Source organism: Budorcas taxicolor, chromosome 10 (assembly GCF_023091745.1).
Source record: "Budorcas taxicolor isolate Tak-1 chromosome 10, Takin1.1, whole genome shotgun sequence".
NCBI classification, from domain to species: domain Eukaryota; kingdom Metazoa; phylum Chordata; class Mammalia; order Artiodactyla; family Bovidae; genus Budorcas; species Budorcas taxicolor.
Window position 1 is genome coordinate 101196859 of NC_068919.1, and position 26692 is coordinate 101223550.

General features: G+C 38.9%; 1 protein-coding gene across 1 annotated transcript; it reads left to right on the plus strand.

Moving 5' to 3' along the window:
• TERB2 (telomere repeat binding bouquet formation protein 2) lies at window positions 1–26427 on the plus strand. The gene is made up of 7 exons (XM_052647288.1): window positions 1–64; window positions 179–260; window positions 1034–1173; window positions 3143–3204; window positions 5405–5490; window positions 16681–16769; window positions 26285–26427. Exons 1-7 carry the CDS (start codon window positions 1–3, stop codon window positions 26425–26427), a joined length of 666 nt encoding a protein of 221 aa, XP_052503248.1.
• The last annotated feature ends 265 nt before the right edge of the window (window positions 26428–26692 follow it).

A 26692-nucleotide genomic window follows, 5' to 3' on the forward strand; every position in this document is an offset into this window, starting at 1 on the left:
ATGTTTCAAGGGCAGCGGGGTTGGTTCTGTGGCAGCGTCAGCCACGACCTGAGGCAGTTTTGGGGTAGGAGATTGGGCAGCAGGGGTGGGTGAGGTGGTGAGGAGAGCACCGCCCCTCCCTCTGGTACCTTGGCCCCAGGGCACTTGCTAGGCTCACCATGTGCTCTTGCCTCCACAGTGGCTGAAGGGGGGACCATCAGTGACCCGAGGGCCGCCGACTTCTTGTTCAGCTGCGATGCCTCACACCCAGACACGCTGAGGTACCTGAAGGTCACCTGGGGGTACCTTTTGGGTCATCAGGAACCAGGAGTCGTCGCTGGCAGTTGCCGTCGGCTAATGAATATTGATAATATGAAGAGAGACTGGAAACGAGCAAATTTTCAGTCCCGTCTGGATGTGCAGGGAGGGGGAGGGGCAGGCGCGGGAATAGCTCCCAGTCCCTTTTTTCTGCCGCTAAGGCCTGGCCTCCTAACTACGCCTCGTCTTCCCGACTTCAAGTTGTGTTTTTCCAGCAGACTTTCCCACATCCATGTGATGCCTTGTAGAGCTCTCCTATTCAGTATATGTAAACAAAATCTGATTGCCTGTTATCTTAAACGTTGTGTTCTGAAAATGTTGGAAATTTTTTGAGCGATAACTCCTACTTCCATTAGTCTATTAATTAATCCAGTTAATCCAAGGTCAAACACCATGTGCCATGCTCCTGTAAATGTTCTTTTTTCTTGCTGCTGCTATTTTAGTACACACCGTAAACTGCCTCTTGCCCTGATATCACAAGAACTTTCTGGGAGGTTGCTCTGACTCCAATCTGTCCACCTGTGAGCCCCCTTAACATTGCAGTGGGATTATGTGTACAGAACAGAGGCCTGATCACGGTTCTGGCTTCCTCCCTTTCTCACCCCTTCACTCCCCACCCTCCAGTCTCCTGATCACCTACAGTAATTCTGTTTGTTTCCATTCATTTATTCTTTCTTTTGAAATGTTGAATACATTCTTGTTTATTTCATAACCTAAATTATTTCCTTTCTCCTAGAATATATCAGAGTCTTGATTACATAGAAGATAATGCTACAGTTTTTCATGCCTACTATCTCTCTGCTGTAGCCAATGCTGAAATAAAAAACTCGGTGGCTTTAGGTCATTTCATTCTTCCTCCTGCAAGCCTGCAAAAAGGTTAGCAAAGATCTTTAATCGCTGTTAAACTCCGAAATCCGGCTATGTCATCCAACTTTACTGATATTTGTTCTTCATCAGAGCTTTTTGTTTTATATCATTTAGTATAAACAGAAAAGCATGTACTTTGGATCAGATTGCTTTGGGTGTGTATTCTTGATTTGTTTATCATTCAGTCTTACATTCACCGAGCTCCTACTGTGCCACGTTTCAACCAAGGCGCTGGGGATTCAGTGGTGAATAAGACTGATGCAAATATTGTCCTCACATTGTTCACTGGCGAGAATCCAGCACGTAACTAATTTTTGTGGCCTCCAGCAATTTCTCCCCAGTTGTTTTGAGGATAATATATTAAGTAATCTGACCTGTGAGTATATAATAAACGCTCGTTGCTAGTTTTGGCTCTCACCGTTATTTTTTCTGTCTCCTTGCCCACTGATATTTCAAGATTCATTGTGATAATAAATCCATGTATTTGTATTGTTTTATATTATTTAAAGAACTTGCACATTATTTTAGCATTTAGTATTATATTTAGTATGAAGTATAGAGCAAATGAATAAATTGCTTCTGAGATTGGTTCTTTCAGTTTTCCCTGCTAGGAACACACATTCTTAGCCTGTTCTGTCCAAATCCTACCTATATTTTATGAACTAGCATTAAATATCCCATTTTTTAGATCTTATTATTACCCAGTTCTTGATGTGTATGTGTCCATCCCTAGAAAGACAGACTGAAAATAGTACAAATTCCCAGCGAGCAGAGTATTTATAAGAAAAAACAACTTGAAAAATATTTCTGTAGAAGAGCTTTGGGAACTTCGAGGATTGGCTTTCTTCCATAGTTGATGTCCTGGAAAAACCTAGTTATAACTTAAAAAATAAATTGTTTTAAGTGGTTATGCAAATAAATTAATGACTGGATAGGAGAATTGATTTACTTAAAATCAGTGAATACCTACCTTCAGGGAGCTTATATTATGGAATGACTATCTGATCTAAGTTACCACTCCTATTAAATCTTTGAGTTTAACAACTTACATTAAAATGTATTCGACTTAAAAAAAAAATCCGTTTTAAATGAAAACATGCTCCTTTTAAAAAATTAAAAGTATACATTATTATTCATCTAGACCGGGATTGTCTAGTAAAAGCAAGAAAGGCAAATGTAAGCAACATACTAATTTTAGGTTTCATATTACCCACAAGGTAATAAAAAAGATGAAATTCATATTAAGAATATGTTTTATTTAACATAACTAGAATATTATTTCAATATATAATCGGTATAAAATTGTAGATAAACTTTTGTGTTCTTTTTTTTTTGATTCCAGTGTTTATTTTAAACTTAGAGCACATCTCAAGTTGGACTAACTACACATTTCAAATATGTACCCACATTTATCTAGGTAGCTTAGGTCTAGAGGAATCTAGACAGCTTAGGTCTAGAGGAATGTTAACTATTTTATCCTTGAGTGGGCTACTGTGGAAACCTGACATCATTGATGTAAGATGATGTCAGTCCTTTGACATGCTGAACATTGTAGAATTCCTGCACTATCATGCCCAATTGACATGTTGCTCATCCTACCTTCTTTTAACAAACTAAACTATTGAATTAAGCACTCCACAAATTTAGGAATTTTATGCCTTCTATTTTGACTGGACAGTTATCTTTATTAATGCTTGGCCTAAACACACTGACACCTTATGAAAATATCATAGCAGAAAAAGTTTAGAACAGTGATTTACATAATGCATTGGAATCATCTGGAGTTTGTTAGAAATGCAAGTTCCCAGCTTCTCAACAATCTGGTTCAATAAGAGTCCTCATTTTAAACAAGTATCTCAGGTACTTTTGATACAAGTGGAATAATGCTGACCTAGAAATTTGAAACCTAAACAAAATTCAGTGAATTCTACAAAGTTACTTTTTGAAAAATAATATTGGATTTATTTTTTTACTACAGAAATAAGGAGAAAAATTGGTAGTTTTATTTGGGAACAAGACCAACATTTTCTGATAGAAAAGGTAAGAGTAAATTAAGGTATACAGTTGATACAGAATGTACAGTTTCAAAAAAATTTGAAAGCAGTGTAATCTTTAAAATATGTACTCGTGATGTGTTAGTTCCAGTGACCCAGAGTAAGAAATGTAGAGGGCATGTTTTTTATGGAACATTATCTCATTTGGCATTGTTGTTACACTAGTAACATTAGTGAAATTGAGTTTTTTGTATGAATAAAATAAAAAGCTTGAAAATTTGCCTCAGTAATATTAAGGGAATAATAGGTACACAGTATTTACCGGTTCTTTGCTGCCAGTGTAGATGCTATTTGATTAATTTCTTGTACTATTTGTTAAATGTTATGAATAATACCTCAATAAATGTATGCAATACTGTAAGTTTTTTAGCTTTTGTCATCCTGCCTCACATTTGCCATGTTTTTTATTTACTTCAGAATCTTTATGCAAAGGCAAAATTGGGATAAGAATTTATCCAAAAAGAATAATGATGGTGATGGATTATAATACTTAAAATTAAAAAAATCAGTGATTCCACAATGATACTCCAAAAGCATAAAGAAAGAAAAAAAAGAACAGAGGAACAAAAGGAGGAAAAAAGGAAGAAAGGAAAGAGGGAAGGAGGGAAGTAAAAGAGGGGTAGGGAAGATTTCCTTTCAGAATAAAAGGTAAAAAATGTAGAAAGGATGATAGGGTAGAAAATTTGCACTTTACCACTCCCAATAAAATAGTTGATTTAGGCAAGGGTTATAAATGGATGCTAAAATCATTATCTAAAATGATCACCTCACAGATTACTTATTGATTACAAAGGCAAGCATTGCTTGTACCTTTACAGTCGAGGGATCTGGCAGACACCGTCTTAACCAACTGATCAAATTTAGCATCACCAGTTTGAAACAACCTCTTGTTACGTTCAACTCAATGTGATATAATAAAAAGGACACTGTATAGGGAATTCCCTGGCAGTCCAGTAGGACACCGCACTCTTATTGCTGAGGGCCCAGGTTCAATCCTTGGTCGGAGAAATAAGATCCCAGGAGCTGCCAAAACAACATCAAGAAAACACAGTATTATCTTGTGTTCTTGTTCAAAGTTCTGAATCTAATTATGAGAAAATACTCTAATCCTTGACTTGTTAGAATGTTCCAGGGACATAAATGGTGGTAGAATGGTTACTATTTGATAATAATTATTGAGTATACCAAAAGACCCTTGAAGATCATTAATTATTCTGCTTTAGAAATGAGAAGACTGAGGTAAGAAGGAAAGACCTCTGACTTAGTTCACATAGCCAGATATTAGCAAAGTGGAACCAAGTTTTCTCAGCTCCAGCCCAATCCAGTGTTTTTTCTAATGTATTAGTAGCATATGCCTGTATTGACTGTTGACTCTAGAAATTGTATGATTATATGATAAAGTATTTTGTCCTTTCAAATATTGATTGATATTGAATATTAACTAATTATAATAACACAACCATGAAATTTGTAAGTAGAAGTTACCTCTTTTAATGGCAATAGCAAGGGTAAATCTGGAAAGTAATTTGGGAAACATTATTATTATTTAGAGTAGGCTTGCAACCTATATATAGAAATTTCCTAATGGAATATTATGTAAATATATTGTTATAGATACCAGAATCTGAGGTTTGTCAACTTTAACATAATCTTTTGGAAAAGCTTTATATATGTTTAGTTCTTTTGTAACTCCATAGCTAAATGTTTCTTTAATTTTGAAGGGGAAAGGATTTGTTCAACTTACTTCATATTTTTGATTTGCAACTTGTAGGATGCCTAGGAGTTTTCATGTCAAGGATTTTAAGAAAGTTTCGATCAATAACACTTTTTTTAGCTTCTTTTTTTTTAAAAAAAACCAAAGAGTTATATGACCACATTAGGGAAAATTTCAAAAATCAGTAAGAGAATAAAATCAGTCAGTTTTACTATCTAATGCAAGCATAGCATATATTTTAAAAGTCCAGGTCTCCTTTCTTTATATAACTCTAAAAATAGATAATTCTGTGTGTGTATATACAAAATTTTGTGAGTTTTTCCTATGAAACAAAATGGAATGGATCTGAGTCTGTAGATACCTTTGTGACTGTTGATATATATATTGCCAATTTACTTTTTAAAAAATTGATATTGATTGCATGATTGATATGGCTGATTTTTTAAAATGTGATTTCTTTTGCTGTCCACAGCAAGATGAAGTAACATCAAATGAACTAAAGGCCTTTAGGGAAAGCAGTGTACTAGCAACAGATCACAAGAAAGACTTATCCAGAAGGTACTGAATTTGTATACTTCACTGATTTGTATACTTCATTCAATATAGACACCTTTGAACACTGTGTCTTAATCTAACTTAATCTTCAGTCTTCTTATGACATTGGCATCATTATCACCATTGCCATTTTACAGAAAAAGAGATGAAGTATAGGTCAGGTCAGTTCAGTTCAGTCGCTCAGTCGTGTCCAATTCTTTGTGACCCCATGGACTGCAGCTCGCCAGGCTTCCCTGTCCATCACCAACTCCCAGAGTTTGCTCAAACTCATGTCCGTAGAATCGGTGATGCCATCCAACCGTCTCATCCTCTGTTGTCCCCTTCTCCTCCTGCCTTCAGTCTTTCCCAGCATCAGGGTTCTTTTCTAGTGAGTCAGTTCTTTGCATCAGGTGGCCAGAGTATTGGAGCTTCAGCGTCAGCATCAGTCCTTCCAATGAATATTCAGGACTTATTTCCTTTAGGATGGACTGGCTGGATCTCCTTATATTCCCAGGGACTCTCAAGAGTCTTCTCCAACACCACAGTTCAAAAGCATCAATTCTCCAGCACTCAGCTTTCTTTATAGTCCAGCTCTCACATCCATACATGGCTACTGGAAAACCATAGCTTTGACTAGACAAACTTTTGTCGGCAAAGTAATGTCTCTGCTTTTTAATATGCTGTCTAGGTTGGTCATAGCTTTTCTTCCAAGGAGCAAAGAATCTTTTAATTTCATGGCTGCAGTCGCCATCTGCAGTGATTTTGGAGCCCCTGAAAATAAAGTCTGTCACTGTTTCCATTGTTTCCCCATCTATTTGCCATGAAGGATGGGACTGGATGCCATGATCTTAGTTTTCTGAATGTTGGGTTTTAAGCCAACATTTTCACTCTCCTCTTTCACTTTCATCAAGAGACTTTAGTTCTTCACTTTTCTGCCTTAAGGGTGGTGTCAGCTGTGTATCTGAGCTTACTGATATTTCTCCCAGCAATCTTGATTCCAGCTTGTGCTTCCTCCAGCCTGGCATTCCTCATGATGTACTCTATAAGTTAACTAAACAGAGTGACAATATTCAGCCTTAACGTACATTTCCAATTTGGAACCAGTCTGTTGTTTCATGTCTGGTTCTAGCTGTTACTTCTTGACCTGCAGATACATCTTTCAGGAGGCAGGTCAAGTGGTCTGATATTCCCATCTCTTGAAGAATTTTCCACAGTTTTTTGTGATCCACACAGTCAAAGGCTTTGATGTAGTCAATAAAGCAGATGTTTTTCTGGAACTCTCTTGCTTTTTCAGTGATCCAGCGGATGTTGGCAATTTGATCTCTGGTTCCTCTGCCTTTTCTAAATCTAGCTTGAACATCTGGAAGTTCATGGTTCATGTACTGTTGAAGCCTGACTTGGAGAATTTTGAGCATTACTTTGCTAGCATGTGAGATGAGTGCAGTTGTGTGATAGTTTGAACATTCTTTGGCATTGCCTTTGGGATTGGAATGAAAACTGACCTTTTCCAGTCCTGTGGCCACTGCTGAGTTTTCCATATTTGCTGGCATATTGAGCCCTCATAGCTCAGTTTTAAAAGAATCCACCTGCAATGCAGGAGACCCCGGTTCGATTCTTGGGCCTGGAAGATCCTCTGGAGAAGGGATAGGCTACCCATTCCAGTGTTCTTGGGCTTCCCTTGTGGCTCAGCTGGTAAAAACCCACCTGCAATGCGGGAGACCTGGGTTCGATCCCTGGTTAGGAAGATCCCCTGGAGAAGGGAGAGGCTACCCACTCCAGTATTCTGGCCTGGAGAATTCCAGGGACAGTCCATGGAGTCTCAAAGAGTCGGACATGACTGAGCGACTTTCACTCACTCACTCACTGAGTGCAGCACTTTCACAGCATCATCTTTTAGGATTTGAAATAACACAACTGGAATTCTATCACCTCCACTGGCTTTGCTTATAGTGATGTTTCCTAAGGCTCACTTGACTTCACATTCCAGGATGTCTGGCTCTAGGTGAGTGATCACACCATCATGGTTATCTGGGTCGTTAAGATCTTTTTTATATACTTCTTCTGTGTATTGGTGCCACCTCTTCTTAATATCTTCTGCTTTTGTTAGGGCCATACCATTTCTGTCCTTTATTGTGCCCTTCTTTGCATGAAATGTTCCCTTGGGATCTCTAATTTTCTTGAAGAAATCTCTAGTCTTTTCCATTCTATTCTTTTCCTCTAATTTATCATTTATCACTAAGGAAGGCTTTCTTATCTCTCCTTGCTATTCTTTGGAATTCTGCATTCAAATGGGTATATCTTTCCTTTTCCCCTCTTCCTTTTGCTTCCTTAGACAACCATTTTGCTTTTTTGCAGTTCTTTTTCTTGGGGATGATCTTGATCGCTGCCTCATGTACAATGTCATGAACCTCTGTTCATCATTCTTCAGGCACTCTGTCTATCACATCTAATCCCTTGAATCTGTTTGTCACTTCCACTGTATAAGATTTAGGTCATACCTGAATGGTCTAGTGGTTTTCCTTGCTTTCTTTCATTTAGGTCTGAATTTTGCAATTTTGAATTCATGGTCTGAGCAACATTCAGCTCCTGGTCTTGTTTTTGCTGACTATGTAGAGCTTCTCCATTTTCACGTGCAAAGAATATAATCAATCTCACAGTGCTTCAGTCACACTGGGTTTGACCCCGCTCATGGCGTGTGTGCTTTCCCAGTCTACACTGCTCAGGCTCTTGGTTGCTCTGCTGGGAACTGTCTGATCCTGGCCCTGGGTTACATGGCACTCCCCAGGTCTGAGCCGCTCAGGTTCAGGTTCTCAGATACTCCACAAAGGCGCAGACTTGGTTGGGCCTGCGTTATGTGCCCGTCCCAGTTCCGAGCAGCTCAGGTGACTGTGTGCTTGGCGAGCACAGTCGCTCCCAGTTGAAGGCTGCGACTTATCACCTCCCCCGTCCCAGCCACTTGGTTTTCTGGGTGTACAACAGGCGTGCCTTCTCAGGTGTGCTGTGTGTCTCTTCTGGGGAGCTGATCTCTGGCTGTGACCCTCCTGGCGGATGTTGACCGTCCAGAATCCCAAGAAGTCTTGGTTAGCAGTGAAGTCTGCTTGCAATTTGGTATAGGATGCCTCTCTGGGGCCATGATTGCCGCCTTCTGGCTGTGGCTGCCCTCAGCTCTCTGTATCCTGCGGGGGATGAGCCGGTCCACAGCCTGCTAGCTCTGCTCAGTCCTTTGTTCTGTGAGTGGGCCTGGCGTTGTCTTAGTTTAAGGCTTTTCACAGGGATAGCTATTCCACAGTCTGGGTTACTATCTCAAGCTAGTTCCCTCAGATTGCCCTCGGGGTACTCAGGCCCAGTCCTTACCCAAAGCAATGAGCCCACATCTCCCTGTCCAGCCCCCGCTTGCTAGTGGGGGAAGCCAATGTCTGGGCTGCTGCTCCGCTGGGAGTTGCTGTTAGGCACCGTAATCTGTAGTTTTTAATTATTTATTTATTTTTCCTCCTGGTTATTTTGATCTCTGAGATTCCAAGGCTCGCCACAGACCCACCGGAGAGAGTGTTTCCTGGTGTTTGGAAACCTCTCTTTTTAAAGACCCCCTTCCCGGGACGGATCTCTGTCCCTACCTCTTTTGTCTCTCTTTTTATCTTTTATATTTTGTCCTACCTCCTTTTGAAGACAATGGGCTGCCTTTCTGGGTGCCTGATGTCCTCTGCCAGCATTCAGAAGTTGTTTTGTGGAATTCACTCTGCATTCAGATGTTCTTTTGATGAATTTGTGGGGGAGAAAGTGGTCTCCCCGTCCTATTCCTCTACCAACTTAGGACGGCCTCTGGGAAATAGAAATTAAAAGGTAACTCCCAGTGATTCACTTGACTAGAGAAGATAACAGATGTGTGTTTTTTTTTTCCCTTCAAGAAATGGTTGTCCTGCAAAATGCAGATGACACCACCCTTACGGCAGAAAGTGAAGAGGAGCTAAAAAGCCTCTTGCTGAAAGTGAAAGAGGAGAGTGAAAAAGTTGGCTTAAAGCTCAACATTCAGAAAATGAAGGTCATGGCATCCGGTCCCATCACTTCATGGGAAATAGCTGGGGAAACAGTGGAAACAGTGTCAGACTTTATTTTTTGGGGCTCCAAAATCACTGCAGATGGTGATTGCAGCCATGAAATTAAAAGACGCTTACTCCTTGGAAGAAAAGTTATGACCAACCTAGACAACATATTCAAAAGCAGAGACATTACTTTGCCGACTAAGGTCCATCTAGTCAAGGCTATGGTTTTCCAGTGGTCATGTATGGATGTGAGAGTTGGACTGTGAAGAAGGCTGAGCGCCAAAGAATTGATGCTTTTGAACTGTGATGTTGGAGAAGACTCTTGAGAGTGCCTTGGACTGCAAGGAGATCCAACCATTCCAATCTAAAGGAGATCAGTCCTGGGATTTCTTTGGAAGGAATGATGCTAAAGCTGAAACTCCAGTCCTTTGGCCACCTCATGCGAAGAGCTGACTGGTTGGTTAAGAGTCTAATGCTGGGAGGGATTGGAGGCAGGAGGAGAAGGGGACGACTGAGGATGAGATGGCTGGATGGCATCATGCACTTGATGGACGTGAATCTGAGTGAACTCCGGGAGATGGTGATGGACAGGGAGGCCTGGCATGCTGCGATTCATGGGGTGGCAAAGAGTCGGGCACAACTGAGTGACTGAACTGAACTGAACTGAACTGAAGGAAAAGACTGATAATATGACTACCAAAACTGTTTTAAACTTGTGCCTGGAAATAGAAATATAAACCAAGTTAAAAGAAAAATATATACTTGAAAAAACATTTGACAAAAGCTATTTTCCTTAATATACAAAAGAAAGTGAAAGTGAAGTCACTCAGTCGTGTCCAACTCTTTGAGACCCGTGGACTGTAGCCCACCAAGCTCCTCCATCCATGGGATTCTCCAGGCAAGAATATTGGAGTGAGTTGCCATTTCCTTTTCCAGGGGATCTTCCTGACCCAGGGATCGAACCCGGGTCTCCCACATTGCAGGCAGATGCTTTAACCTCTGCACCACCAGGGAAGCCCTAATATACAAAGAGAGCTTACAAATCTGGGGGACATATGTCTAATATTTTCCAGTAACAACAAAATAACAACAAAAATAAAGGTAGATGTCTTTCTTTGTGGAACCACCAGAGCGTGTAATATTGAACACTAAATGGTGAACTAGTTATTGAACACATGCCAAATGAAAGACATTCATGAGCTAAGCAATTCACAGTATTTCATTTGATTCTAACAACTCTATAAGATAGATAAATAGTATTAGCCTTGTTTTACAATTGAGGAAACAGGTTCAGAGAGTTAAATAATTCACCCTGTGCTATTTAAGTAGTGAAGGTAATTTGAAACCAATTCTAGAGTCCAAACTCTTAATCATTGTGCTATTTTTCTTTCCCAGGATGTTCCCAAATCTTCTGAAAATGGCATGAATTTTTGCTTATTTTTCTTGTTGTTATTTTATAATAAATGCATCTAGTTTGTCAAAATGGAAAATACTGACAAAAGAATAAAGAAAATTTAAATTGTAACCAAACCCACCACTCAGATAACCACCATCAACATTAGTACATTTCTTGCTAGTTTTATACAGATACACACATTAAGTGGGCTTCCCAGGTGGCACTAGTGGTAAAGAATCCACCTGCCAATGCAGGAGATGTAAGAGACGTGGGTTCCATCCCTAGGTCAGGAAGATCCCCTGGAGGAGGGCATGGAAACCCACTCCAGTATTCTTGCCTGGAGAATCTCATGGACAGAGGAGGCTGGTGGTTGAGAAACCAGACACATGGACACAGAAGTCCATAGGATTGCAAAGAGTTGGACATGACTGAAGTGACTTCCATATACACATTAAGTAGAGTTGAGGTCAGATAGCAGAGAGTCTGTCTCTTCATTTTCTATTTATTATTGTATGGGCAGTTCCCCATTTTGAAAAACCTTATTTGATATTATGTCTATAATGTATGCAGGTCAGGAAGCAACAGTTAGAACTGGACAGGGAACAACAGACTGGTTTCAAATAGGAAAAGGAGTACATCAAGGCTGTATATTATCACCCTGCTTATTTAACTTATATGCAGAGTACATCATGAGAAATGCTGGACTGGAAGAAACACAAGCTGGAATCAAGATTGCTGGGAGAAATATCAATAACCTCAGATATGCAGATGACACCACCCTTATGGCAGAAAGTGAAGAGGAACTAAAAAGCCTCTTGATGAAAGTGAAAGAGGAGAGTGAAACAGTTGGCTTAAAGCTCAACATTCAGAAAAGGAAGATCATGGCATCTGGCCCCATCACTTCATGGGAAATAGATGGGGAAACAGTGTCAGACTTTATTTTTTTGGGCTCCAAAATCACTGCAGATGGTGATTGCAGCCATGAAATTAAAAGACACTCCGTGGAAGAAAAGTTATGACCAACCTCGACAGCATATTCAAAAGCAAAGATATTACTTTGCCGACTAAGGTCCATCTAGTCAAGGCTATGGTTTTTCCAGTGGTCATGTATGGATGTGAGAGTTGGACTGTGAAGAAAGCTGAGCGCCAAAGAATTGATGCTTTTGAACTGTGATGTTGGAGAAGACTCTTGAGAGTGCCTTGGACTGCAAGGAGATCCAACCAGTCCATCCTAAAGGGGATCAGTCCTGGGATTTCTTTGGAAGGAATGATGCTAAAGCTGAAACTCCAGTCCTTTGGCCATCTCATGTGAAGAGTTGACTGATTGGTAAAGACTCTGATGCTGGGAGGGATTGGAGGCAGGAGAAGGGGACGACTGAGGATGAGATGGCTGGATGGCATCACGGACTCGATGGACGTGAGTCTGAGTGAACTCCGGGAGTTGGTGATGGACAGGGAGGCCTGGCGTGCTGCGATTCATGGGGTCGTAAAGAGTCGGGCACGACTGAGCAACTGAACTGAACTGAACTGATGAAATATACTGGCTTCTAAATAGCCCGTTTCCCTCCCAGAGGCAACCAGTATTATCAGGTTCTTGTATATGTATATACTGGCAAATTCAAGTAAATATTCTTCCTTTTCTTCATAGATAGTAATATTCTATAAACGTTCAGCACCTTTCCTCTTTTCTCTTAATAATTTACCTTTTAGATCGTTCCATGTTAACTACATAAAGAACGTTTTCATTTTTGTGCTATGTGGTGTTTTATTATATGGATTTACCGTAATTTATTTAACTGTTTTCCTGTTTTACTGGACTTGAGGTAATTTCTCATTTGCTGTTAAAATCAGTGCTTCAGTGATTGATCAAGTAATGTCATTTTGTATGTGTGCAAGTGTCTGCAGAGTAATTCTTAGAAGGGGATTGCTGAGTCAGGAGTGTATTCATTTTGTATCCTTGATAGGCCTTGTCAAATTGCCCTCCAAGAGGTTAAACCAAATTACATTCCAATTGATTTTGTATTTACATGGTTAGGGTAACCAGACATCCAGATTTGCTTGGAATGGTCTTGGTTTTAGCACTGAAAAGCCCATGTCTGAGAAATCCCTCAATCCAGGGTAAACTGGGATAGTCATCATTCTTTTATACTTTCTCTGACACAGTGTGATAACATATTTCTACCTTCACATTAGCCTTTTGCTAATATATATTACCCCTTCCCTCTTCTTCACCTCAGCAGATCCTGGCTTTTCTTTATCTTCTTCTACAGTGCCTGGTAGACACGTGCTACTTTGGAAATACAGACCTTGTAAAGACTTATCTTGTAGTGTGGCATTCCAGATATGCTATGAGTAAAATAAGGGGAAGACTGTTTGCCAAAGAAATACGTAATTTTTATAAAAAAATAAAGTTCATAAATAAAAAATGGGTTTTGCATGCAGAAATTTTGTACTATATGTGTTCATTCTTTTTTAAAAGAAATTATTTATTTTTGTCTGCACTGGGCCTTTGTTGCTGTGCACGGGCTTTCTCTAGTTGCAGTGAGTGGACTTCTCATTGCAGTGGCTTCTCTTGTTGTGGGGCATGGGCTTGGCATGAGGGCTCAGTAGTTTCAGCACAAGGGGCTTAGTTGCCCCATGGCATGTGAAATCTTCCCAGACCAGGGATCGAACCCATGTCTCCTGCTTTGGCAGGTGGATTCCTAACCACTGGACAAAGTCCTGTATTCATTCTTACTAATATTTTCTTTAATGGCTCCTTGCGTTTTGTTTCATTTTTTAAGAAAGCCTTCTATGAGATTATTGTTATTATTTTGCTATAGTTTTTCTTAATGATACTTTTTGATTTTTAAATTGAAATCTTTGACACATTTCGAATATATCTTGGTGTAAGATGTGAGGTATGGATCTCACCTTCTTTTTTTTCTTCAGATAATTACCTACTTTTGTCTGTTGGTTGAATAATTTATCTTCCCCCTGCCACTGTATTGAAATGCCACCTTTATCCTAGGTTAAATCCCTTTAAGTATTTGGGTCTATTTCTGGACTTTATTATTAATATATTCTATTACATTCTGTTTGTCATACAGCAGTACCGCTGTTTTAATTATTTATAATATGATTTAATATCTAGAGCTAGTTCCTCCTCCTTACTCTTTTCCAAATTTTCTTCCTGGTTTATTTTTCCATCTGAATTTTGATGGAATTTGAACCAGCCTGTTCATATTAAAAATTCCTGTTTTTATTTTTAGTAACATTACAAAAATTATAGGTTACTTTAGGGAGACTTTGACGCTGAATCTTCCTATCTGAGAACAAGTTTTCTTTTGTGGACCTTAAAATTTTTTTTCAGGGGACTTCCCTCGTGGCCTAGTGGCTAAAAATCCGTGCTCCCAATGCAGGGGTCCCCAGTTAGACCCCTGATCAGGGAACTAGATCCTGCGTGCTGCAACTAAAGACCCCGCATGCTGCAACTAAGATCTGGTGTAGCCAAATAACTAGATATATATAAGAATTCTTTTTCATATTTTCTTCATATAAATCTTATATTTATTTTAAGATTATTCCTAGGTATTTTTTCATTTTATTATAAAGTTAATCTTACCTCCTGTTAGATCTTCTAATGTGATTGTTCCTGTGAATTTTAGAATTATTTCTTCTTGAGCACTAAAATCCCTTTGAGAATAATTGATAATTTTCAGTATTCCTATCCAAGACAATGCCTTTTTTGTTTTTATTTTTTGATATTTCAGTAAGGTTCCCTAATTTTTCTACAGATAGAATCAGAAACTGCTTATTATGTTATTCCTAGATTTTTATGAACTTTGTTGCTATAGTGGATTGGATCATTTTTTTCCATTTTATTTTCATTAGTCATCGCTGATACATAGAAAATTTATTTGAGTATTTGTCTTACATTTACCCACTTGGAATCTTTAAGATTCTAAACATATTTCAGTTTTTCCTCTTGGCTTTTCAGGATGCACATTTATATCATTTGTTAATAATGAAAGTATTTTTTCTTCCTTTTCTCTATATAGCTCTTCTATTTTACTAGCTATCTCTTGCATTTCTTGCTTTTCCCTCCCCCATCTCTTTCTGCTTGGCCAGAAATTTTAAAGCCATAGTAAATAATAACAATGATAATGGGTATCCTTGTTTAGTCCCTGACTTTTCTGGGAACATTGTTTTGCTTTATTTGTAGGACTCTTTCTAAATGAGCTATGGTTTCTCTATTTTCATTTATTTTCTTTTAATTTATTGGCCATGCCTCATGGCATGCAGGATCTTAATTCCCCAACCAGAAATCAAACCCATGGCCCCTGCAGTGGAAGCACAGAGTCCTAACCACTGGACTGCCAGGGAAGTCTCCAGGCTATAGTTTCTTTTAGATGGACTTTTAAACAAATTGAAAATAAAGTCTTTGTTATCTCTCAATATAATTTAAGATATTTTTTAGGAAAATAAATGTAAGGATGACCTCAATGTTTTATTATTGAAGTTTTTATTCTCATATAACTGTATTATCTGTGGATTATATATAGTCTAAATATAGTTAACATTGCTATTTGGCAGTAGGAAAATAAGATATTTTAGTTGAAAACTGCTTAGCTCTGTAAAAATTAGAATGTAATTAATTGCACTATTTAACCACACTCAGAATAATTTAACTTTTTCTCTTTTTGACTCAGAAGTCACTTAGTGTACCTCATGTTCTTTCCCAGACATCATTTTTCGCTTAACATGTGCAAGTACTAATTAATAGAGCTCCAGTTATTTGAACACAATAGCAGTAAATGTGATGATTATTTAAAATGGGGCCTTTTCTTTTAGAGTATTTAAAATTACATGTGTATTTATGTATTTTATCTAATTATAAAGTATTATTGAATTATTATGCTTTCAAGAATATTGGGGAAAAGACCAGGTCTCTATTACTCAATAAATACTTGTGTTTTGAAGTAGTCAAGAAAACCAAAAATATCTGGTCAGTTCAGTTCAGTCACTCAGTCATGTCTGACTCTTTGCAACCCCATGGACTGCAGCATGCCAGGCCTTCCTGTCCATCACCAGCTCCCAGAGTCTACTCAAACTCTTGTCCATTGAGTTGGTGATGCCATCCAACCATCTCATCCTCTGTTGTCCCCTTCTCCTCCCTCCTTCAATCTTTCCCAGCATCAGGGTTTTTTCCAAATGAGTCAGTTCTTCGCATCAGGTGGCCAAAATATTGGAGTTTCAGCTTCAGCATCAGTCCTTCCAATGAACATTCAGGATTTATTTCCTTTAGGATGGACTGGTTGGATCTCCTTGCTGTCCAAGGGACTCAAAAGAATGTTCTCCAGCACCACAGTTCAAAGGTATCAATTCTTCGGTGCTCAGCTTTCTTTACAGTACAACTCTCACATCCATACATGACTACTGGATAAACCATAGCTTTGACTAGCTGGACCTTTGTTGGCAAAGTAATGTCTCTGCTTTTTAATATGCTGTCTAGGTTGGCCATAACTTCCAAGGAGCAAGCATCTTTTAATTTTATGGCTGTAGTCACCATCTGCAGTGATTTTGGAGCCCCCCAAAATAAAGTCTGTCACTGTTTCCACTGTTTCCCCATCTGTTTGGAAGCACAGAAGTTCATAGTTAATGTTTTCACCTAATAAGACTGAAGTTTTATCACAGAGCAATACATTGCTATACATATTGCCTTGAATAATTTCTAATTTGTATAACAAGTCCAAAAAACAAATATAAATATGACTTTCTATATGTTTCATTTTATAGCACAGAAAAGCATTTTATAAGGACTCCAGTTGTAGAAAAGCAGATGTACTTTCCTCTTCAGCACTATCCAGTGAACAACATGGTAACAGGTAATTTAAAATAAAGTTTAGAGTCAACTCAAGTAGGGAAGAAACAAGGGAATATGTTATACAAAGTATAACTCCCCCGCCATACACACTAATAGGAGACCTCATTCACACATTAAAAAAGTTAATCTGAAGAACTGACCCCAAATAGACCCTGTATTTCCTGTGTTAAAATGCTGGTCTATTGGTAAGGTGGAAGCACATCCGTGTTTAGACAGTTCCAGTTTATGCCTGTTGTCCTGGCATCAACTTTTGCTCTTAAGTGTCCCAATTTGGAAGATTAATTGTATAAAATGTTAGTGTTAGTTGCTCAGTCATGCCCTATTCTTTGTGGCCCCCTGGACTGTAGGCCCCCAGTTTTCTTTGTCCATGGAATTCTCCAGTCAAGAATACCGGAGTGGGTAGCCATTTCTTTCTCCAGGGGATCTTCCCGACTCATGGATCAGGTCTCCTGCATAGTAGGCAGATTCTTCCAATCTGAGCCACCAGGGAAGCTAGATAAATTGCTTGAACAACCCTAATTATATAGTTTGCTTTGAGAATCTGATGAAACATAGGTCTCTTCCCCTAAGCATACATACATGCAAACGTAACACATAAACTTTACATATAATTTAAAGAGGCTCACATGTGCCCAGAAGCTCTTTCATGGGTCACCCAGATGTTGAAAGACTCCATATTTAGGTTTTCTAGTGCCCACCGTAGAAAGAAGACAGTTAATTGAGGCTGACATTGAGAGGGTGCAAACAAAGGAACTAGTTGAAAAGTGGCCGTTGAAATTTGAGTAGTGCTAAGTGAGGCAAAGTAGGAAATATTATTTGAATAATTTAATGTGGGTAGTATTTAGTAGGGTCATCGTTAATTTTAAAAATAGAGGATTAAAAAAATTGTTTTCAAAACACTACAGTTAAAATGTGTGGACTTTTGGATGTTTCATTATAAAATCATTTGTATATTTATCATTTTATCTTTTTTAGCATTGTCATAATTACCTCTCGCAACTAGTTTACAAATTCATAAATGTCTTCTATCATATTACTGTTCCTCTAACTAAGTTTATCTATGCACTTGTTTTATTAGTTTTTTCCTTCTATTCATTTGAGTAATATAAATGGCCTTCAGAAAAGCAACTATGAACTTTGAATGTGTAGTTTGGGGCTGAGTGTTGGAGATATCAAAGAAAACTTCTATTCCAACTATGATAGTAGCAAAGTCAGTTCTGGAACTCTTAGGGGCAACTGTTGGCTGCAAGGGACAGTGAACTAAGAGGATGTACAGTTGCCCTTTGGACAGCAAGCGTTTGAACTTCCAGGGTCCACTTATATGAGGGTTTTTAAAATAATAGATGCTACAGTTCTGCATAATCTGCAGCTGGTTGAGTTTGCAGATGTAGAACCGCAGATAAAGAGGAACATTGACTCTCCAGGGCTATACATTGTAAGCGGATTTTTGACTGCTGAAAGAGTTGGCACCCTTAACCCCCACATTATTTGGAGGGTCAACTGTACTTAAGTACTACGGTTGGGAGTAGCTGGTTGCTGCCTAGATTTTCCCTAGATCTAAATATTCACATAAGATGTAGGTACCTTAAACATGGATGGTTATGGTACAGTATTGGTATTGATTTTGCTTCAGGCAGCTCCATCACCACATACTAAATGTCTTTTGCTTATTTGGATTTACTGACTGTTTGATAACATAAAGACCAATAATAAATATTAAAATCAGCCATACAGTAAAGACATATGCTTAGACTTGGACAAGTAACAATGCTGTTCTATATCTCTTCGCCATCTTAATGTTTAAAAAGACATGGCAGTGTTATATAAAACAAACTAAAAAAGAACTATAGCGATATCTCTGGTGGACCAGTGGTTAAGACTCAGTGCTTCTAATACAAGAGGCCTGGGTTTGATCCCTGGCTTCCCAGGTGGCGCTAGTGGTAAAGAACCCACCGGCCAGACATGGGATTGATCCCTCAGTCAGGAAGATCTCCTGGAGGAGGAAATGGCAACCCACACTAGCACTCTTGCCTAGAGAATCCCATGGACAGAGGAGCCTGGAGGGTTACAGTCCACAGGGTCACAGAGAGTCAGATGCAATTTAGCACACAGGCAGAGAGCTAGATCCCATGCGCCACCACTAAGATCCAGTGCAGCCAAATAAAATTACTAAAAACTGTAAAAATAATCATTAGTCATCTTTATGATTTTAACCTGTGGTAAGCTGGTATTGATTTTATTGGTAGAACTAAAATCTAATTTTTTAATTTGTGAAGTTGAGTAATTATTTTTTTCTTTCTAATACTGCATTAAATTTAAAAATAGTACTTTCTTAAAAGAAAGTTTTATTTAAAAAATAATTTAATTGTCTTTAATTTTGACATAAAGTGACAGTCTTTCCTTTTTTATCATGCTCATTTGCCTGTAGAGGAAGAAATAACTTCCTGTTGAGAAAATCAGCATGTGTTAATTGAAAATATAGGGCAGTGGTAATCTAATTGAAAATGTAGGGCAGCAGTATTCTAATTTAGGCAGCATTATCAACATTTGTGACTATAACTTTACTGTCTCTTCCTCAAAATGGGTTGAGTTTAATATCTTAAAATAAACCTAATTAGATGTCTGGTTTTAGAAAATACAAGTTGGAGCTATACCCTAGAACAGAGTTTCTCAGTCCTGGAACTGTCATATATGGCATTTTCAGTTCAGTTCAGTCACTCAGTCATGTCCAACTGTTTGCAACCCCATGGACTACAGCACGCCAGGCTTCCCTGTCCATCACTAACTCCTGGGGCCTACTCAAACTTGTGTCCATTGAGTCAGTGATGCCATCCAACCATCTCATCCTCTGTCATCCCCTTCTCCTCCTGCCTTCAATCTTTCCTAGCATCAGGGTCTTTTCAAATCAGTCAGTTCTTTGCATCAGGTGGCCAAAATATTGGAGTTTCAGCTTTAGCATCAGTCTTTCCAGTGAATATTCATGATTGATTTCCTTTAGGATGGACTGGTTGGATCTTCTTCCTGTCCAAGGGACTCTCAAGAGTCTTCTCCAACACCACAGTTCAAAAGCTTCAGTTCTTTGGTGCTCAGCTTACTTTATAGTCCAGCTGTCACATCCATACATGACAACTGGAAAAACCATAGTTTGAAATTGACGGACCTTTGTTGGCATTTTAGGCCAGATGATTCTTTGTTGTAGAGAGCAACCCTGGCCAGTGCCCATTAGATGCCAGTAGCACCCCATCCAGAAGCATGCCCCTCTCCACCACATGACCCCCATGTTGTGACAACCAGACGTATATCCAGGTGTTACAAGTGTCCCATAAAATATCAAAGTGTTTTTGGTCTGTTTTTTTGTTTATTTTTTTGCTTTTGACTGGAATTAAGTTCTCTCAGTCTGCTGTCACTGGTTATAACCATAATAAAAAATTCTGATTAACAGCTCCATATGTGGCTTCCCAGTGGCTCAGTGGTAAAGAATCTGCCTGCAATGCAGGAGATGCAGGAGACACCAGTGTGATCTCTGGGTCAGGAAGATCCCCTGGAGGAGCGCATGGCAACTGACTCCAGTATTCAAGGTGGAAAAAGCCTATGGACAGAGGAGCCTGGAGGACTATGGTCCACAGGGTTGTAGAATCAGACATGACTGAAGCAACTGAGCACATATAGTTAATAAAAAGGAAAAGAATAAGTAAGAGTGATAAATTTCTTGCAGGCAAAAAATCTCAAGCCTAGACCCCCTTGCATTAAAGTGTGAAGTCTTAACTCCCGAACCACCAGGGAAGTCCCCAAACCAAAAAGTTCTGATAATTAAAAGCTTGGGAACTTATAAGAGATACTTTATTAGTTATATATTCAGTTCAATTCAGTTCAGTCGCTCAGTCATGTGCAACTTTTTGTGACCCCATGGACTGCAGCATGCCAGGTCTCCCTGTCCATCAGCAGCTCCCGGAGTTTACTCAGACTCATGTCCATTGAGTTGATGATGCCATCAAACCATCTCATCCTCTGTTGTCCCTTTCTCCTCTCACCTTCAACTGTCCCAGCATCAGGGTCTTTTCAGATGAGTCAACTCTTCTCATCAGGTGGCCAAAGTATTGGAGTTTCAGCTTCAACATTAGTCCTTCCAATGAACATTCAGGACTCATCTCCTTTAGGATGGACTGGTTGGATCTCCTTGCAGTCCAAGGGACTCTCAAGAGTCTTCTCCAACACCACAGTTCAAAAGCATCAATTCTTTGGTGCTCAGCTTTCTTCACAGTCCAACTCACATCCATAAGTGACTACTGGAAAAACCATAGCCTTGACTAAACAGACCTTTATTGGCAAAGTAATGTCTCTGCTTTTGAATATGCTGTCTATGTTGGTCATAACTTTTGTCCCAAGAAGTAAGCATCTTTTTATTTCATGGCTGCAGTCACTGTCTGCAGTGATTTTGGAGCCCCCCAAAACAAAGTCTGCCACTGTTTCCACTGTTTCTCCATCTATTTGCCATGAAGTGATGGGACCAGATGCCATGATCTTTATTTTCTGAATGTTGAATTTTAAGCTAAGTTTTTCACTCTCCTCTTTCACTTTCATCAAGAGGATCTTTAGTTCTTCTTTGCTTTCTGCCATAAGGGTGAAGTCGTCTGTGCATCTGAGGTTATTGATATTTCTTGCAGTAATCTTAATTCCAGCTTGTGCTTCATCCAGCCCAGCGTTTTTCATGATATACTCTGCATTTAAGTTAAATAAGCACGGTGACAATATGCAGCCTTGATGTATTCCTTTTTCTATTTAGAACCAGTCTGTTCCATGTCCAGTTCTAACTGTTGCTTCCTGACCTGCATACAGATTTCTCAAGAGGCAGGTCAGGTGATCTGGTATTCCCATCTCTTTCAGAATTTTCCACAGTTTGTTATGATCCACACAGTCGAAGGCTTTGGCATAGTCAGTAAAGCAGAAATAGATGTTTTTCTGGAACTGTCTTGCTTTTTCAGTGATCCAACGGATGTTGGCAATTTGATCTCTTGTTCCTCTGCCTTTTCTAAAACCAGCTTGAACATCTGGATGTTTACGGGTCACGTAGTGTTGAAGCCTGGCTTGGAGAATTTTGAGCATTACTTTACTAGCGTGTGAGATGAGTGCAATTGTGCAGTAGTTTGAGCATTCTTTGGCATTGTGTTTCTTTGGGATTGGAATGAAAACTGACCTTTTCCAGTGCTGTGGCCACTGCTGAGTTTTCCAAATTTGCTGGCATATTCAGTGCAGCACTTTCACAGCATCATCTACCAGGATTTGAAAGAGCTCAACTGGAATTCCATCACCTCCACTAGCTTTGTTCATAGTGACGCTTTCTAAGGCCCACTTGACTTCTTCACATTCCAGGATGTCTGGCTCTAGGTGAGTGATCACACCATTGTGATTGTCTTGGTAGTGAAGCTCTTTTTTGTACAGTTCTTCTGTGTATTCTTGGCTCCTCTTCTTAATATCTTCTGCTTTTGTTAGGTCCATACCATTTCTGTCCTTTATCGAGCCCATCTTTGCATGAAATGTTCCCTTGGTATCTCTAATTTTCTTGAAGAGATCTCTAGTCTTTCCCATTCTATTGTTTTCCTCTATTTCTTTGCATTGATTGCTGAGGAAGGCTTTCTTATCTCTTCTTGCTATTCTTTGGAACTCTACTTTCAGATGCTTCTATCTTTCCTTTTCTCCTTTGTTTTTCGCCTCTCTTCTTTTCACAGCTATTTGTAAGGCCTCCCCAGATGGCGATTTTGCTTTTTTGCATTTCTTTTCCATGGGGATGGTCTTGATCCCTGTCTCCTGTACAGTGCCGCAAACCTCCGTCCATAGTTCATCAGGCACTCTATCTATCAGATCTAGTCCCTGAAATCTATTTCTCACTTCCACTGTATAATCATAAGGGATTTGATTTAGGTCATACCTGAATGGTCTAGCTGTTTTCCCTACTTTCTTCTATTTAAGTCTGAATTTGGCAATAAAGAGTTCAAGATCTGAACCATAGTCAGCTCCCAGTCTTGTTTTTGCTGGCTGTATAGTGCTTCTCCATCTTTGGCTGCAAAGAACATAATCAATCTGATTTCGGTGTTGACCATCTGGTGATGTCCATGTGTAGAGTCTTCTCTTGTGTTGTTGGAAGAAGGTGTTTGCTATGACCAGTGCATTCTCTTGGGAGAACTCTATTAGCCTTTGCCGTGGTTCATTCTGTACTTCAAGGCCAAATTTGCCTGTTACTCCAGCTGTTTCTTGCTTCCTACTTTTGCATTCCAGTACCCTGTAATGAAAAGAACATCTTTTTTGGGTATTAGTTCTACAAGGTCTTGTAGGTCTTCATAGAACTGTTCAACCTCAGCTTCTTCAGCATTACTGGTTGGGGAATAGACTTGGATTACTGTGCTATTCCAAGGTTTGCCTTGGAAATGAATAGAGATCATTCTGTCCTTTTTGAGATTGCATCCAAATACTGCTTTTCAGACTCTTGTTTACTCTGATGGCTACTCCGTTTCTTCTAAGGGATTCTTGCCCACAATAGTAGATATAATGGTCATCTGAGTTAAATTCATCCATTCCAGTCCATTTTATATTGCTGGTTCCTAAAATGTCAGCATTCACTCTTGCCATCTCCTGTTTGATCACTTCCAATTTGCCTTGATTCATGGACCTAACATCCCAGGTACCTATGCAGTATTGCTCTTTACAGCATTGGACTTTGCTTCCATCACCAGTCACATCTATAACTGGGTATTGTTTTTGCTTCTACTGCATCTCTTCATTCTTTCTGGAGTTATTTCTCCATTGATTTCCGGCAGCATGTTGGGCACCTACCGACCTGGGGAGTCCATCTTTCAGTGTCCTGTCATTTTGCCTTTTCATACTGTTGATGGGGTTCTCAAGGCAAGAATGCTGAAGTGGTTTGCCATTCCCTTCTCCATTTATATATTGCTATGTAACAAATTGCTTCAAAACTTAGCAGCTTAAGACAGTGAACACTTATTATTTTATAGTTTCTGAGGACCAGAAATCCAGGAGCATCTTAGTTGGATGGTGGTAGTTTAGTTGCTAAGTTGTGTCCAACTCTTGTGACCCCATGGACTGTAGCCTGCCATGCTCCTCTGTCCATGGGATTTCCCAGGCAAGCATACTGGAGTGGGTTGCTGTTTCCTTCTCTAGGGGATCTTCTCGACCCAGGAATAGAACCCAGGTGTCTTGCATTGCAGGCAGATTCTTTACTGAGTGAGCTACGAGGGAAGCCTTAGTTGGATACTTATGTCTAATAATCTCTCTAGTAAGGTTGCAGTCAGTTTGTCAGCTAGTTTGCAGTCATTTTAGGGACAGAAAAATCCATTTCGAAGCTTATGCATATGGTTGTTGGCAGGCTTTGGGTTCTTGTTGGTTTTGGCAAAAGGCTTAGATCTCACGAAGTGGACTTCCATAAGGGCTGTTCACAACGTGGTAGCTTGCTTTCCTTAGAATGAGAAATGCAATGTGAGAAAGAGTGTGTTGAAGACAGAAGCCAGTGTCTTTTCTATATCCTATTCTCAGAAGGGACATATCATTACTTCTGCCAAGTGCTGTCAGTCATACAGAACAATCCAATTACAAAGTGGGAGGAGCCTACACAAATTTATGAATACCAGGAGATAGGGATCATTCAGGGCCATTTGAGGGGCTGACTACCACAGACTCATATAGAATTGTCCACCAAGAATGTCTTTCTCAGGAACTCTCTTTTCTTCCCAACTATTTTGGGTAACATTTTCCAAAACATGAGCTAGTTCCTACCCCAAACAGTTGCTATGGGAATGAATACCTGACTTGAGCTGGACCAATCAGGTCTTTGGATTTCTAGACATGGAGTGCAGCAAGTCATGTCGTTCTTATTCAAGTGACCATACCTCTAAGATAAAAAACTTGAGAGCTATTGGTGGCCATGTTTTCTACCCTGTAAAGAAAGTCAGCTTGTGTTGAGAAGAAAATTAATTTAAATTAATATGTATAGGAAAAAACTGGAGATCAGTGAGACGGCCATGAGAGCTAGTTATTTCTGAGGCTTAGCAATATGTATGCCTTCCTCATAGTTTGGTTGATACAGCAGTGTCTTTCCAGTAAACTCACCTTCGGCTAGTTTATTCTTTCTTAATCTTTTAAAATGGATTTTTATTGGAGTATAGTCATTTTACAATGTTGTTTTCGTTTCTGCTGTACAGCAAAGTGAATCAACTGTGTGTATATGTGTATCCCCACTTCTTTGGATTTCCTTCCAGTTAGGTCACCACAGAACGCTGAGTAGAGTTTTCTGTGCTATGCGTGCAGTAGGTTCTCCTTAGTTTCTGTCTAAGCTAGTTTAAATTGGGTGTCTGTCAATTTCAGCCTGAAGTCCTAACTACTTCACAACTGCTACAATAATCCCGTTTTAAATCGTAAATGTCCTATCCTTCTTTAACTTGCAGGAATAACTTTATTAATATAGTAAATATTTAAAACATTTCTATCCTCCATCATATCTTTAGAAACTTCACATAGTATGTATGTGCAGTTAATTAAATGCTAATATTTTAATGCACTACTTTATTTTACACAGAAATCTAGCCATTAGGCAAGGACCATGAACAATATGGGGTATAGTAATAGTGCTTTAAGAGATGTTCTAAAGTAAATGGTTATGTTTAAAATATCTATAAAGATTCTAATGAGTTTTATTGGCCTCACAGTTAATTTATTAACTGAATTTATTATCTGTTATTATAAACAAACTGTATAGATATACTATTGATGATGGTGGTCTAAATTCAGTCATCTGAGCTTTAGCAGAATTTTTTTTCATATGGTATTTACTTTTAAATTAGGTTTCAATATTAGTATAAACCACAAACATTTATATTACACATAAAACATTATCACTCAGCTAAGCAACTGCTATCAAGGTAATATTACTCAAAATCATTGAGTCTGTAAGCTCTTTCCATTCAGGTTTTCTTTTTGATTCTCATATCTATTTCAGATTATTAATGACATTGGAATTACTCACACCTACAACCTTTGTTGACTAAGTTGTGATATCCGTTTTCCTCTTAATTTTTAATTAAAGACTGTTATCTCAGTGTTAGCAATGCAGGAAGGTGTTGCTTGCCCTACTAGGGAAAGCTGTTTGTGTTAGTAGCTAGCTGGATAGGGAGTTCTAAGTGATTACATTCTAAGCCAGACACATGTCCCAGTTATTTTGGTCTAGGTACTTTTAAGTTCCAGCCCTAACTGTTACATCACACTCTCTGTAGTCAAAGTGGCTAATGAAGTATCTGGTGTTTTAAAAAGAGTATAAGGCTAGGGATAGTGGTGAAGAGGCGAGGAAGGTGTTCCCCGATAGTTACCATGTTTTATGGAGAATATTCTCAGTGGTATTTCTTCTTTTTACTTCTTTTCTAAAAACATTCTTTGGAAATCTTAGCTCTAATAAATCAAAGACCTTGAAAAGGAGATAGTATGAATTTCCAATATATATATTCTATTCTGTAGGTTATATATCAATTGATGCCATGAAGAAATTTCTTGGGGAGCTACATGACTTCATTCCTGGAAGTTCAGGTTATTTGGCATACCATGTTCAAAATGAAATTAACATGTCTGCAATAAAAAACAAATTAAAGAATAAGTATTAAGTTAAATATTGTCTTTCTATCTGGGCATTTATTTTCTGTAAACTATTATCAAAGATGTGCATATGTTTAAATTGTCCTCTTTGGGACAGGAGGTTGGGGGAATGGGGAAGAATTCTTTCTTCCTCAGAATGTACCTTTAGAAATTCAGAATCATTTTGGCTCTCTGTTTTTACATTTGGGAAGGCCTTTTCCCCCAGCTTGTAAGGTTATGTCCACAAATTCTGAGTACACAGTTGTTATGGAGTAATTATCGATGAAACATACT